The sequence below is a fragment of the Hermetia illucens genome, chromosome 1, assembly GCF_905115235.1.
Source record: "Hermetia illucens chromosome 1, iHerIll2.2.curated.20191125, whole genome shotgun sequence".
Taxonomy (NCBI): Eukaryota; Metazoa; Arthropoda; class Insecta; order Diptera; family Stratiomyidae; genus Hermetia; species Hermetia illucens.
The window spans coordinates 44,631,145-44,647,202 of record NC_051849.1 but is presented as its reverse complement, the minus strand read 5'-3'; the positions used below and the strand labels follow the sequence as shown (position 1 = coordinate 44,647,202).

The window sequence follows — 16,058 nt, the reverse complement described above, 5'->3', positions numbered from 1 at the left end:
TTGATGGATGGGGACTGATTAAATTCTTCCATTCAATACCCCACGAAATTATTTTTGGGCTATTCAAGGAGAAGTGTCATTACCCTTTTGTATGCAATGCAATTAACTAAATGGTCTCCCACCGAATTGAATAAACTTTATTATCCCCAAAGTGCCTCTTAAATAAAAAAGGATAGGTGGAAAGTTGACTAAAAGGTGGCAAAGTTTGTCCGTTAAACAAACTAACAAGGCGCTCTCCTATCCTAGTTTAAAGGCCATTTTACGGGAAATCCAAAAAGCCAGTGCCTACAATCATATTACGACCAGCACAATTCATCACTGGTCATAATTGAATTTGACCCACTCCCAAAGTAGCAAATCTTTGCTTCTAACTAGTTTTCTAGGAATCGGAATAGGAGTATGAGCCCGATAGTGGTAGAAGTAGAAGGAATCTACTGATTTGGTCTGCGCATATACCGAATCGATTGAGAAAGGGCTTATCTGCGAGTTCTATTAGAATATCGTGACATTTCTTCAAGTTTACAAGTTTATTTGCTACATTTGTGCGTTTAAAAAAATTCAAAATGAATTTAACCAGTAATTTTTTGAAAATCTTGTTAATTATTGTTAACATATTTTTTGCGGTAAGATGAGTTGATTTTTTAAAAATATTTCACGGTAATTTAGGAAAACTTAGTGTGTATTCCGGTTTAGAATCTTAGATTTTTTTAAAATAAGATATTCGCTTTGCATGGAAAAGGGGTTTTTAAATTCTAAATATATTAACGGTTACCAACGTAAAATTTTGAAATTGATGATTAATTGTTAAAGTTTTAAGACTATGGTGAGAGATAAGTGACTTTCGAGAAAAAATTTAATGAGTAGATTTGTGTTATCGCTAAACCACACGTAATACAACTTGGCTTCACCTTTTTATTGTCGTAGCTAACTAAAATTTTCGAAATATGAGTCACATTTGGGCCACATCGGCTCGTCAAAGGTGCCAATCTTGATAAAAGTGTTATATGCGTCCATTTAAGTATTGTTCATTGTCCACATTTATATTTCGCATGTATCTACTTATTTCGCATATATGTAGGTATGCGTATCTGCAATTAAGTTTAAGAGGGGGGGAGGGCTAGAAAAAATTCACACCGCAAAACGCAAATCGATAACATTTTCGTGACTCCACAAGTCCGTGAAATGGACGTTGAACCTGCTTGACATGAGTCAAAGTACTCTTTGTCCTAGTGCCCACGAATCCTGAATAATAAATTCAAAGAATTCCTGCGGTGGTCATTTGATCAATACTGTGGTAATAAGAGCATTCTGATTTGAATGGGGCAAGGTGTTAGGCAGCATTTGCATAGCTAACACGATGTGGGTTAAATATAGCCAGCAACAATCCAACACTTGTATGAATAAGTGATAAATTTTAAAATTAGCCACACATGCTTGGATGTCCTGTAATTGGTTATTGAATGTTGAACTCTTCTTTTGGAATGCAAGACAAAAGAAACTTTCCTAATTGATAGCAATTTCCCGGTTATTCACCTTTAATTGGAAGAGACGAACTTCAGGATATTTTGGGGAGTTGTAAACGCGTCATTCTCGTAAATTTGTGTGTATGCCTACATATGGAAAAATGTCTTCACCAATTCTTTCGAAAATTCTCTTCCATATAAATCATTGGCAGACAACTAAATGTATACTCCTAGTGTTTCCAGCAATTAAACCACATTGAAGCAATAAGATGAATTTTGCTGTTCGCTAGTACTTTTTTAACTTCGCAAATGCCGATATTTCTGGAACAATGCAAACTTAACTAACATCAACGAATAGCAAAATTCCTCTTATTTCTTCAAATTGGCAGATGTTTGTCCTTTCTATGATGCTACATGCTGATTCCCCCCATTTGAACGTTTCTCCGCCTTAGAAACTTTTTGCATAGTGAAACCCTTCCCCCTATTTTTGCGGTGGGTCTGCTAAAAGTCTTTTATTTGGTTACACATAAATATTCATTAAAGTGTCCTTTTGTCATCTTTTTAAGGGTTTGTTGTTAACTGAATCTGTGGCATTGGATCAGTCAAGGGGGCTAAGATCTTCTACGATGAAAGATCCATAAGACCGAGAGCTTGCGTCCTGATGTCAAGACAGTTAGAGGCAACCATGCTGAGACAGTACTGTTCCCAGGATTTAGCTACGGTCATCATATAATACCAGATAAATGGCGAGAGGAAAAACATCATCGTTGCCTCCGCTTATTTACCCTATGATTCTTTGTATTCTCCACCGAGTCAAGAGCTTAGGGATCTCTGGTGACGTATGTAGAATCAAGTGGCCTCGAGCTCTTAATAGGTTGCGATGCGAATGCTCTACACATTTGTTGGGGCAGTAGCAAATGCAAGAGGAGAGAAGCTATTTGATTTCATCACTTCAGCTGGTCTTATGAGTGCAAAGGTAGGGTGCGCCCTACGTTCATGGGACCGAGAAGAAGCGAAATAATTGACCTAATAATCTGTACCTCAAAAGTGTTAGAGTTGATCACACACTGGCGAGTGCTAGACAAGGTCTCACTGTCAGATCACCGATACCTAAAATTCAATCTGACTATTGTGGGCGAACAGTCTGCAGTACAAAGACGGAACCCTAGGAAAACGGATTGGAGAAAGTTCAATGAACTTCTTAGCAATAAAGTACAGTTCGCTAGGCGACTAAGAACTCCTTTGGCCCTGGAAGATGAATTGAAAACTCTGAACTGCACACTTTTAGAGTGCTATGAAGAGGCTTGTCCTATTTCCCGAGGCCAAAGCGGTAAAACGGTTCCTTGGTGGAACCGGGAACTGCAGAAACTCAGGCAATCAACCAGACGACTTCCAAACTGCAAAAGTAACAAAAACGAAGACTGGTTAAATTTCAGAAACTCATAGCGTGAATATAAGAGGCTCGTTAGGTGTTCGAAACGAAACTCCTTTAGAGCGTACTGTGAGGAACTGGAAGGCGAAAGAGAGACTTCAAGGCTGTGCAGAGTCCTCAAAAAGGATTAGTCGGACAAGTTGGATTCTCTTAGAAAACCCGGCGGTACTTTCACGAGCTCCAGACTGGATTCAGTACAGACCCTCTTGGAAGTACACCATCCGGGAGAACGGGTGAGAGAAGTGGCAGGGGGATAGTTGACGGTTCTTGCAACCTCTTCAACACGCAAGTGCTGCAAGGGGAACTGGAACACTGCGAAAGCGGTTGTTACCCATGAAAAGGTTAGAGCTGCCATACTGTCCTTTGAACATTTCAAAGCACCTGGCATGGATGGCATCTATCCGGCAATGCTAAAGGAGGATATGGAGCACTTAGAGTGACCTATAAGAAATATTTTTCGAGAATCTCTTGCTCTGGGCTACGTGCCTTCCTCTTGGCAGACTACCTAACTTCATACCGAAACCTAAGAAAGATTCTAATCCAAAGAACTTCAGACAGATCAGCTTGACTTCATTCTTGCTGAAAGGTTTGGAGAGACTGGTGGAGCGTACTTCATTCTTTGGTCACAAAGGTAGAGGATGCAACTTTGAATGGTGAGTACGCGATTGGGGTGTTCGTGGACATTGAAGGGGCTTTTGACTGTGCGCCTTCTCAAAAACTTTGTGATGCCGCCAGAGAGCATGGTGTTGATGATGTTTTAATTAAGTGGATCCATGTTATGTTAACGTAGAGATTGCTGTGCGCTGAGGTGGGTGTCGATCCCTATCTGACTGCAGAAGTAACGAAGGGCTGCCCCCAAGGAGGTGTGCTTTCGCCACTTCTGTGGAGTATGCTGATCGACTCACTACTATGCGAACTGCAAAATTTGCCAAAACACGCTCAAGCTTATGCTGATGACGTGGCTGTGCTTGCTGTTGATCGGGATCTTGAAACGGTATGTAGGAATATACAACGTGCCGTTGATTTGATAGGCAGCTGGTGTCCCAGACCTGGTCTGCCAGTTAATCCAAATAAAACCACAATGGTTTTATTCACAAAAGGGAGAAAATTGGATGGTCGTTGCCCCCCTGAGATGAGGGGTACTACCCTTCAACTCTCCAAAGAAGTCAAATATCTGGGGGTCACTTTAGATAAAAAACTTCTTTGGAACATGTAGAGGTAAAGATGAAACGAGCTCTCACAGCTTATAGGCTGTGCAGACGGACCTTTGTCTCGGCATGGGGACTCACACCTCATATGGTAATGTGGATATACGTTGCCATCATTAGGCCGATATTCGTATATGCATCCGTAGTGTGATGGATTAAGGTGAGGCAAAAAGGTTTTCACCGTAAACTATCCGCACTGCAAAAAACTGTGTGTCTGGGTATCACTAGTGCCATGAGCACGACATCCAGCGCAGCTCTGAATGCACTACTCAATTCGCAGCCCCTGGATATATTTATTCAAAGCACTGCAACGAGAGCAGCTGATAGACTAATTCGATTAGATCTATGGAGAAACAACGGGTGTAGGGGGCACAGAACATTGGAAGAGTTACTGGGAGCACTGAATCCAGTTCTTACAATGCCCTCCGATTCTCGTGCCCATTCATCTTGTCAGCCCTGCGTGGTATGTCCTGGTGCGTCAGTGAACGTTACATTCACAGCGATCACCAGGCAATATCCTTTGAGACATGTGTCGAGCCACAGGGCAAAGACTAACATATCATGCCAGAAACCGAAAAAGATTTCAGGCTGGTCTGCAAAAGCTTTGGTTAAGCAGTTTTGATAAAGCAGGCGCCTCTACAGAAAGAGTCATTCATGTGGCTCAATGCATCGCCAAAGCATGTGATGCTCATTCCCAGTAGAAAACCAAACTCCTGGTGGAATGATGAACTGACCTGCCACCGAGCCAGCAGAGTGGCTCAGAGGGCGGTAGGTAAAGTCGATCAGGAGCAAAAAGAGTGCCCCTATAAGGCAGCCCGCAAAACCCTCAACCTCGCCATCCAGCGAAGCAAAGGGAAATGCCTTAAGGAGGTCTGTTTAGAAGCGGACGTAAACCCGTGGGGGAGTGCTTATACAATCGTGATAGGACGATTCAGAGGCCTTTCATCTACGCAGATCACGTGTCCCATCCTCTTGCTGAAAATCATCCAGGGGTTATTCCTCCAGCAAAAGGAGGGCATCCACACATTCCAACCACCCCTGAATGTGACAGCGATTCTGCCAGTCACCAGAGATGAGCTGCTGGAGATCTGTTGGTGAATAGGAGACAATAAAGTGCCAGGCCTGGACGGAGTACCGAATAAAGCCCTTAAGCTTGCGGGAAATCCAGGCCAGACATGTTCGCTGAGATGTTCGAAGCGTGCATGTCTGAGGGAATATTTCCAGCGGCATGGAAGCGGCAGAAGTTGGTACTTCTGCCTATGCCTGGTAAACCTCCAGATGAACCATCCTCATACCGACCCACATGTCTTTTAGATACTGTGGCGAAAAGATTAGAGCGGGTAATCTATAAAATGTACTCCCTTTTGTTGAGAGCCAAGGCGGCCTTTCAGATCGGCAGTATGGGTTCCGTAAAGTCAGATCAACCAATGATACTATTAAATTGGTTACTGGCTTGGCCGAAGATGCAATTTACGGAAAGGGTAGTACCAGCAAATATTGCGTGGTAGTAACCCTGGACGTGCCAAATGCATTCAATTCGAGCAATTAGAATTTTATACAGAAATCCCTAGCAAAGGTTGGTATTCCCGCCTATCTCGCTACTATCGTCGATAGTTATTTAATTGAAAGGTGGCTCTGGTATGACACCGATGTCGGATCCCCCCCGTGTCGTTAAGTTCGAATGCGCAGCGTTAAATTTGAAATTGATGCCATTGAGAAGGAAGGCAATTTTCTATTCATTATGTTGTAAGTGCTAATGCTGTTATACTTTTGCACGAAGCAATCGGTTTGATTGGAAAGTCTACTTGCAAACTGCTAAAGTACGTTGTTTTCGCGGGTGTCCTGCATGGCTTCTTATTGGGCCCACTACAGCGAAACATCATGTACAACGATGTAGTTAATCTTCCCCTTACACTGAAGACATAGCGCTGGTTGTCGTGGCAAAGCATCTCAAAGATGATGCTGAACGTGGGAGGGCCGCGGCATACCTCTAGGTTGCTTATAGCCAGGGTGGTGACCCCAATCATACTCTATGCGACCCCAGTTTGGAGCGAGGCGTTGCGGATGTTAGTTAACACTATCAAACTGAGTGCACTCTACAGAAGGACAGTCCTGATGGTATGCTCTGCTTTTAAGACTATCTCTGATGATGCAGCATTCGTCATCTTTGGAGTGATGCCGATTGACATCTTGGCAGATGAGATGGCGAATATATACAATGCGAAGCCAACCTCTCCATTATCGCAGACGAAGAACGCTGAGAGGAAGAGATCTATAAATAGATGGCAAAAGCGGTGGCAACGCTCGGGAAAGGGTCGGTGGACTCACAGGCTCATTCCGACTATCACGGATTGGTTGGAGAGATGCGATCAACTCGATGATCCATCTATCCAAAATAAATTGCGAGAGGCAGGGGAGAGGAGAAAAGCGCGGTCACGTACGCCACGTATAGAAGAAAGGAAAGGAAAGGATTACGCTTGAATGAGCTCACTCCGCCCCATGATGTAAAACCTTAGGGTGGTTCCGCGGGACAGGAACAGAGTCGGAGGTGCTTTTAGTGGGTAAAAATCCCACAGACTGGTGTGTCCAGACCAGTGTCTTTTGAAGATTTGCACTTCCTCAAAAAAAAAGACAGACAGACAGTAAACCGATTTTAATAAGGTTTTGTTTTACACAAAACCTTAAAAATGTGCCTCATCACTGAAACACACAAGGATTCACAATCCCTTTTTCGTGAATCGAAATTGCGTATATTAAATTGCACCATTGCCAGTTCCTATGGATGAAATTTAAGGTCTCCATGAAAAATTCGTTTTACTGTGCGATCAGAAATCAGAAGAGGAACTGAATATTTGCGTGCAGATCGCTTGAGAGATTTTAAAATCAGTTTTTGAGGGGTCTGGCTTTTTTACGCACACTGCCGGTATTCATAAACGTATCCACCCACTGAAAAATCGATTTCCCATCAGGAACAGGACCTGCAAGCCCGATTTTAAATTTTTTTTCCAAATGCACGTTGAGTTGCAATAGTCGAACGATTGTTGGAAAAGTAAGTTGTTACGGCGAATGGACGCTCTTGTCTTATCCCTTGCATGGTCGTAACTAAACTAACCATACCAAAAACGCTGGGCTGCGCCCTTTTGGATGCGCACACGTCAACTTTCATAAGATTAACGGCCGCTATGTGTGGCGCAATTCAAATAAGGAAGTTCTCTCGCCGATCCATTTCATAAAAAATCAACAAAACCTTTCATAGTCCTTACCGAATGTACACCAATTTCTTAGAGTACGATCTAATGTTCGATTAGAAAAGAAAATGGAAATGTTATTCTAGTCTAAATGTCTGTAACAGTTGTAGTGTGATTATACAGATCCAAATCCAAACGCTATAATGCGATTTAGATAGCAGCATAAATCGCCAAGTAATTAGTAAATTTCGGAACAAGGTGAAAGTTATTGAAATAAATGATTCCACCTCTACGCTTCAATGCGTCGAAATTTAGAACGAGGTCGAAATGAACATAATTACAACAGGATATGAATGGCAAAGGATCACAGAAATTCTCCTTACCACTTGCTTGTGATCCCATTCTAACGATATAATATGGATTTCATTCGAACTTCTGAATTTTTTTTATTGCAACAGATATGTCAGCACAGCACAGTAGACATAAAAAACATGTTTATTTTTTAAGGTAGGTCAGTTAATTATTTCGAAAAGCAGAGCAGATGGGTGAGATAATTCTCCAATTCCATTATGGCACGTAGTGATGTAGAGGCCGAGTTTTGACTTCTAGATTCAGTCACATCTTATTCGTTAGGCTCAGAAAATATTCGACTAGATTCAGGTGGCCAAGCCTTCAAGGAGTCAAGGGATTTGCAAGGTATGATATGAGAGGTCCTTTCGCCCTCCTTATTGCAAAGGTTGCATTTTTGGTCTCTCTAGTACACAGGCTGGTTCCATGGAGGACAGCAACCGGTTATTAGAGCTATCACTGCCTTCATTTCATTTTACTCAGTTTCAGGATTCCGACAATTTCGATTTGCCTATGATTTCCATTGTCAATTATGGTTCCCGCAACTGCGGATGTATTAACTCCAAGTTCAGGTTCTGATCTTTCAAATGATAACTGGAATCCTTCTCTTACAAATTCATCCGCTTTTTAATTACCATCCATGCCTCCACCATGCCATGCCTATATTAATTTACGTCTGGTTCGAGGTAATGCAGTAACTTTTAAAATTGCCTGGCTATCAAAGAGAATATCTTAGTACGCCTATACTTTATGCGAAAATTTCTCTTGGCGCACAGGTTTATAACATACACTTCTGCCCAGAACACACTGGTATGTTAGTTACATGCCCGGTTTCGGATTTATTGCATGCATCTCTGCCCCTACCTCATATTCTGTTTTGGACCCATCTTCCTTCCAGGAATTCCATGGGTGTTGAGAACTCCATTTTAGTAATTAGATGGAACTTTGGCAACATGAAATCACAAATCCTTTCAGACTTTGGTCCAGAGTTTGTTTTTTACCTTACTGGGTTTATGTGCTTTATCTGACCACATGCCACTTAGTTGGAGTCAGTATGCTACAAGTCGCGCCTTTCCCTTTATTATGAGGTCAAAGGATGGTAGCCACAACATTGCTTCCCGGGCAAGATTGGTGCGCCCCTATTAAGATCCCATAAGTAAGAATGAGCCTTGCCATGACTTGATACATTCAGCATCACATATATAGTTTTGTTTTCTTGGTTTTCCTCTTATTGTTTTTTATGTCTAATCTACATGAGCATCGATGATTTCGTAGCCTACACAATGACGAAATCAATGAGCGATACCATGATCGTCCGGTTGTGGGCAAAATCCGGCTCAATAGGTTACGGTGGGCGGGTCACTTAATCCGTATGGATAAGGATGATCCCACCCGGAAAGTCTATAAGGGCAATATCTATGGTAGAAAAAGAAGACGAGGAGCGAAGATGGAGCGATGGCATAGGTCAGAACGCCAGACAGCTTTTAGAAATATCGAATTGGTGGACCTCGGCGCAAAACCGGGATGTCTGGAGCTCCTTATTAAGGCAGGCCTAGACCGGATACCGGTTGTCGCGCCGTTGATGATGATGATGTCTAATCTACAGTCCTTCTTGGGACAAAGAGTGCTCAATTGCCTTTGTTTCTCATATGCTCAATAGGTATGTTTTAATTGGATTTTGCATTAGGTATCGTTCATTTGATAGCTCAAGCTATTTTCCAAAAAGAAATGAGAACTCAAATTCGAAACGCCTTCTGATATAGGAGGGTTTTGGAGTCATAAGCTTCCGCTACCGAAAACCTTACTTTCTGGGCGCTCTGTTGGGATTCTTTGAGTTATCTGAAAAAACTCCGCTGGTTCCTCGCGTACGTTGCATTCTGGACACGTCTGGAGTAACTTTCGCCATACCCTCTTAACCGACTGCATATAACAGAAAGTTTCTGCTTTAGTGTGTCCAGAATTTCAACTAGGGGTGCTTCACTGGGGATGGCATAGCTCCTGTAAACCCTCTGCACTTTATTTCTCACCCGTCTGCTGGCATTACCTTAGTGAGTCCGGTCGACGTTCCAGACAAATTTTCCATGGTGGATCTCATCGATCATTCAAACCAATAATGCGAAAACGAATCTGCTGATCGTGCCATCTGGCAGCCGCAATTGCACCACAATACACAAGTGATTGTAGTTGCAGCAGCGACATATCAGCACACAGCCGAGATGCAACTTCATCATTAATTCGAGATAGAATTCTGCCTCTGCCTCCATCGACTCTTGATCACCAGTTTCCGCGATGACCTCAAGTCGAACTGGTTCCCTGATAATGGCCGGGATTGTGTCGCTGCGTGCTATAAAGCGGTACTGGTCTGCGACTCGCTGCACATTCACGTGCGCGAATTGCGGAAAACGCTCGAGGAATCTCTGTTGTAACAAGGGGTGGTAAGATGTTGTACCCGTCCCTGCCGTTATTTCGTGGTCGCCGCAGATTATGCCGAAATAGCTGCAGCAGGCTGAGCAATGGTTCCGACGCCGTGCTGTGCATTACAGGAGCTCGAGCCAGTCATCAACTTAGACGGCTCTCACCGGGTATCCGTACCGGACTTTAAGTTTCTCCTTCTTCTCATTAGATGGGTTTGCATTTTATACCTAACTAGCAGGTGGGTGGCGGACAGCCATTCAGACTGAAGCTACCCATTCTTCCTCCTTTCACAATTGGGCTTGGCACTGGCTGCAGCGGAGTTGTTATTATTATTGTAGAACATGATTTGAGAATTTTCCCATAATGAATATACTGATTTCATCATCTTTGGGCGAAATACCCTGACCAATTGAGACCAGTAGTTTGCATATGCATATAGTGGTGATAAGATCCCTACCAACAGACACGTCTTCTATATAATGGCGCCCATGGTCTGATCATACAGGTGTGCTGGAAACATCTTGCCTTCTAACGAAAATCGTATTAGTCTATATACTGGTGGGCATAATGATTTCCACAACTTCTTTGGGACTTTTACAGTATGATAATATGTAGTCCACCTGCGAAGCGATTTTTCTAATATTTAGTGCTAACAACCTTGTACTTTCTATTGCCTAACCTGGTTTATTTGGATTTAGACAGTTTAAACTCTGCAATTTGCCGGTCTCTGGACATTTTCTACCTAGTGCACTAGTCTAGTTCAACCCTTCGCAACTAGCTTCAGCCACCAAGTGGTACAAGCAAAAATTCTTGTACAAAACCAATTCCGAAAATTAAAGTGCACCCGAAAAACGCTGGCAAACAAGGACGTACTGGTCAAACCCACGGTGGCATAAAGACAAGAAGAAGATGAAGTGGTTTCAGTGATTGCAGGGCCGTAGAGAGGAAATCCGGGCCGAGGTGAAAATTATGGGAAAAAACGTGTCAGGGGTGAAAATTATACGGATCTAAGATGAAAATTATGTGGGACCCCTATATTATTCCTTTTTTTCATTGAAATTTCTATCCCGGGCCCCCAAGGAAGCTGTGATCCTTGGAAAATACTCCTTTTCACCCGACTCTTGTCAGACTTAAGTGGATGCCAAGGTTCACTTTGATCTGACGAGCCATTGAAGATGAAAAAGAATGTTCCAACATGCTACTGGTGGAAGATATGAAGTATTATACATGAATACTGGCTACCTAGACACTCTGGTGCAGACCGATTCACTACTGCTTAAGCTTCAGCGAGATGTGCCAATCGGCATGTTCAATATATGCTTGGAAGTGGCCGGTTTCTCCTCCTATTAATAGATCAGTACTGTAGGCGAAGCTGGGAATTGTTTGAGAATTGAGAGAGTCCTTGTCCGCATCCAGTTAATGTCGGCTCGGACCAATTGGGAAGAAACTTTCCTCCATATTTCTGGTCCACGAACCCCTTTTTTTTAGGTAAATTCAAAAAAGTGACTAAGGATGAAGTTTTAAGATAGAAGCTCGGCATGCATTTAACTTTCTCACTACAGCAAAAACTTTGCCACAATATACAATCCCCCCTATAAACACAACCCCAATTATCAGGATACGGCATCTATAATTAAATTTCATTAAATTTACTATTTATATTGTTTTGATAAGATCGGGGGATACCCTTTATTGTAGAGATTGTGATAATTTTCCACATTTTTGAAAATGCTTGGACTGAGATATTTCTAAATGAATTAGAGGTGGTCGATATTATTTCGTCTTAGCAATTTCACATTATTATTAAATACCAAAGCCTAGACATGTCATCAGGGGTTCAACATTTCTTCTTACAATTTTTTATTCCAATGACTAATATACGGGGACATACCTGCAAATAGTGGTGATAGCGTTATCTATATCAATTCTGACGTTGATTTCGTTAACTCAGTTATTTACACCATTTAACTGATTTGTAAATATGTGACTCAGGTGCAAGATTATTCATCTGTTTTCTTTTTTTAAACAATGTCTGATTTTCAGCTCTCCGGCATAGTGTTGATCATAGTAGCTGGAATCGTGATAGCGGATATGAGGTATTTCAGCGGCCTGAAGAATGATGAGGTTCGAACAGGCGCCATCATTATCTTGGTTCTCGGTATCGTCATATTGGCAGTGGCTCTGTTTGGTCTATATAGCGTCATGAAAAAGTCGCCACGTCTTCTGAAAATCGTAAGACAATTCATGAATCCATCGGAAGTTAATCATATCATTTACTTTGAAAACACCCAGTATGGCGGGTTAATTTTGATTATATTTATAGCCGAGATCGCCTTAGTGATAGCGTTCTTCATATGTAAACCATTTTTCGTGGAGAAGCTTTCCGATCATATGCACCGCATGATTGACGGTAACAATGAAGAGGACTTGAAAACAATGGACACTATCCAGCGCGACTTGAAATGTTGTGGCGTAGAATCGCCAGCAGATTGGATTGATCAATCGCCTACTAAGTCGCTCCGAAACAGCTGTTGCGTCCCGGAACACATAGATGCTAGTACAAATGACTGCAAGGATGCTCAACCCCTATTCAAGGATAAATATTTCCAAGTATATAGTAGGCTAAGAAAGAGAGCTTCCTCCATTTACTTTTGTTATTTTCAGGTTGGCTGTCTAACAAAGCTCAAGGATTACCTCACGATGAATGCAGATCTCTTAACGTATATTCTGCTTGGCTTCGCGATTGTACAAATCATCTTCATAATTTCTGCCTTCCTTCTCGCCTCTTACTACGAGAAAAAATCGTCGGCTCAATAAACAATCTCCATGATTTGTATCACGGCTTAGTCTGTAGAAATCTCATAATTCTTTGCTCAATTTTTAATGTATCACAAATTTATAATTTATCTTTGTTAATTAAAATTGTTGTTAGCACAAAAATGACGGGCTGCAAATATAATATAGAGAAACTGGTAGAGTTCACACCACTTAATAGTTTTAATGTTGCTTCTCTAATTCTAATCTTTAGATTTCAAATTGGGGTACTTAACTAAAGGCAAAGTGAGGTGCTACTCTGCGATAGTATGTAGGTTTCATTATATGCCATAGTCAACAATGGAGTTATCGAGTGTGACCTATTTGCTGCGACTTCCGCAAACACATCTACCTGTACCTGGCTCGTAAGCTGAAATGATTTTTCGTTCGAGATTTTGTCGGAACCCCAATAACATGCCAAAAGCAAATAGTAATGGCAGCTTCGGCTCACGGCTTGGAGCTCTCAGTAGTCATGGTCATTATTTTCCATGTTCTACTCCTAAATAATAGCACAGAACAACCTCAACTTGATCAAATTAAACAGGTTCCGAAGAGTAGTTCCTGTATTGCTTAAAAATTTAGTAATGAAGAGAAATACCGTATTTCGGGAATTGCCTCCTTCTTCGGTGAGAAGAGAACACACTGTAGAAGTGGCAGTAGCAGGAACCCCGGCAGCTGCGAAGCATAGTTTCGCGGGGAAAACGTCAAAGTCGGTGATTTTACTGCATTTTTGCGCTTTATGGCAACGAAAATTTGACTTTTATTTGCAGGAGCACTTCGTATCTACATATTACTTTGTATGATTTGATATTGTAAGATTAAAACTTGCGGTGAAGGACTCCTTCCACCACATCGACTGCTTGTTATCGTGGATGAGGAGTCTATCGTTAGCTTTAGATCATGATGCGGCATAATAATAATATGTATATGCACACTTGATGTACTTAGATGACATCAAGCTGTATGCTGGTACTGACGACCACCTTAGAAGTCTGTTTGGAATATGATTAGTCGTGATATTTGGATGAGATTTGGATTAGACAGGTGTCAAATCCAAGCCATCTGCAAGGGTCATTACGAGCCGCATGCGGGAAATAGCATTGGTGACCTTCACATCCAAGATATGATTGAGACAGACTTCTACAATTATCTAGGAATTCTGCAAGGAACCCATGCTTGAATTGGTGATCTGAAGGATGCTCTTCTGTCCGAATTCCTGCGACGTGTAAAACTGATGCTGAAATTGTATCTCTCGGGGAAGAATAAAATAAGCGCATTGAATATATTTTTTTTTTAATTCCGTTTGGGTGCTAAGTCCTAAACGAGGGGTCCCTGGACCAAAAAAGAGGGAGTAAGTTACTCCCCATTTGATCCGGTCCGACATCAAGTTGATCCGGACTTAGGATCCCGCAATTCTCAAGAAAAAAAATATTTTCAGCTCTGGCCAAGCTTTGGTCAATAGTATAGGCGGATTTGCGCTCAATATAATTCGTAGTCAGTAGTTTGTTCTGCGAATTATATAAAGGAACACCTGCGAGCCGCTTCGGTCACGCTGCTCCAGGGCAGAGGTGAGGCCGCATCTGAAGGTTTGCCTCTGCCCTGGTAAGAAACCGTAAAGCTGTGATCGCCTAATATTTTTAACGCATTGAATGTATTCGCTATCCCTTTATTGGCTTATGCATTCGGAATATTGCCGTGGACAAAACCCGATCTTGAAAAAGCCTAGCGGTGGATACGGAATACGACGTCCAAATTCCTAATGCGATATCCAAACTTTGCCGTGGAGCTGATGAACCTGCCTCGTCACAACGGAGGCAGGGGCATGATTGACATGGCGACGCAACATCACCGCCAAGTTGACTCGTTGCGTGCTTATTTTTACAGCAAAGAGCAGACGAGTCCCTTGTATGCGGCTTTTTATAAGGCAGACTGCCGGCTGACTCCACTTAATTTGAAGGACCGATGTTTTAATCCTCTGAGTGGGGTGAAGTCGGACCAAGTGCGGATCGATGAATGGAACGAAGGCAATGTATGGTAAACATGTGAATTGTCTTTGGCAGCCATTTGTCGATTTGCATTTGTCGAACAGATGGCTGTGTGAGGGGGAACTTTTTGCTGAGACGGAGGGAATCATGTGTGGAGAACGACCAGTGCAGAATGTGTGGTTCGGCGTTAGAAACGTTGGACCATTTTATCTCTGGCTGCACTGTTATGGTACCGGTGCAATATACGAACAGGCATAGTGCTGTATGTCAGGTCATCCATCAAAACCTTACATACAAGCATGAGCTAATCACGGGAACATGTCCGGTTTACCGATAAGAGTTACAAGCAGTACTTGATAGTTCTGCTTACATCATGTATTGGGACCGGCAAGTTCTAACTGATCGCCACATTACATGCCTGACGTGCTGTTGGTTGAAAAGACGGGTCTCTCCGCGTATGTTATTGATTGATTGATATTTTTCTCCACAGTTCATGTATAATAGATACTATATGCATGAACCACCGTATTTTTTCGAATATTTCGGTGGGGTAGTTTCTGAGATTGGGTCCTTGAAGTAACTGACCCATTTCGGACCATCGCACTCCTCCTCTTTGCAACTAATTTCGGAACTAAACGGTTTCGCAAAGCACCAATCGAGACCTTTTATTTGATACTCCACACAAGTAGTCTCGGTGAAAAAAATTTTACATCCCCCTTAAACTCAACGTGCAACTATGTTACTCACTGTATGCAACCGGATTCACAGGTTCCACCAAATTTTATATCAATAAGAGTAACTGTTGTTGTAACAGCGGGACAGATAGACGGATGGACAGACAGACGGACGGACTGAAAGACAGTAAACCGATTATAATAAGGTTTTGTTTTAATATAATAATCGTTGGCTTAATAATCTAATTGGATCAGGGCGTTGAAGTGTGTTAGAGCACTTCATTCAAGACCGTAACGCTATACTACAGGATTACAGTACCCTAAAGGAGGCAATGTGGTCAGCATTGTGCTTGTCCGAGATTGTTACCGCGATTTGACTCAAGTACTCACTCATAGCTAAGTTGACGGGTATTTGATATCAAATCGCCATAATTAATTATAATTAATAATCGTCTGGAACGTCGGCGGGGCTCACTAAAGCAGGACATTGCTAGACTGATTCAGATCAGCACTGGGAATGCCAGCAGGCGG

At 42.2% G+C, this 16,058-nt stretch overlaps 1 protein-coding gene across 1 annotated transcript; it reads left to right on the top strand.

Annotated features, from left to right (window-relative positions):
- The first annotated feature begins 401 nt into the window (after nt 1-401).
- On the top strand, nt 402-13,034 carry LOC119661286 (tetraspanin-11-like). The gene is made up of 4 exons (XM_038070562.1): nt 402-623; nt 12,098-12,286; nt 12,347-12,664; nt 12,719-13,034. The coding sequence occupies exons 1-4, from the start codon at nt 564-566 to the stop codon at nt 12,869-12,871; spliced, it is 720 nt and encodes a 239-aa protein (XP_037926490.1). The 5' UTR covers nt 402-563; the 3' UTR covers nt 12,872-13,034.
- The last annotated feature ends 3,024 nt before the right edge of the window (nt 13,035-16,058 follow it).

What these genes read in the sequence shown, in the direction of transcription:
- LOC119661286 (XM_038070562.1), top strand. Translation starts at nt 564, where the DNA reads ATGAATTTAACCAGTAATTTTTTGAAAATCTTGTTAATTATTGTTAAC. An exon ending in TTGTTAACATATTTTTTGCG is followed by an intron (nt 624 to 12,097) that starts GTAAGATGAGTT and finishes TCTGATTTTCAG; the next exon opens with CTCTCCGGCATAGTGTTGAT. An exon ending in TCAAGGATAAATATTTCCAA is followed by an intron (nt 12,665 to 12,718) that starts GTATATAGTAGG and finishes TGTTATTTTCAG; the next exon opens with GTTGGCTGTCTAACAAAGCT.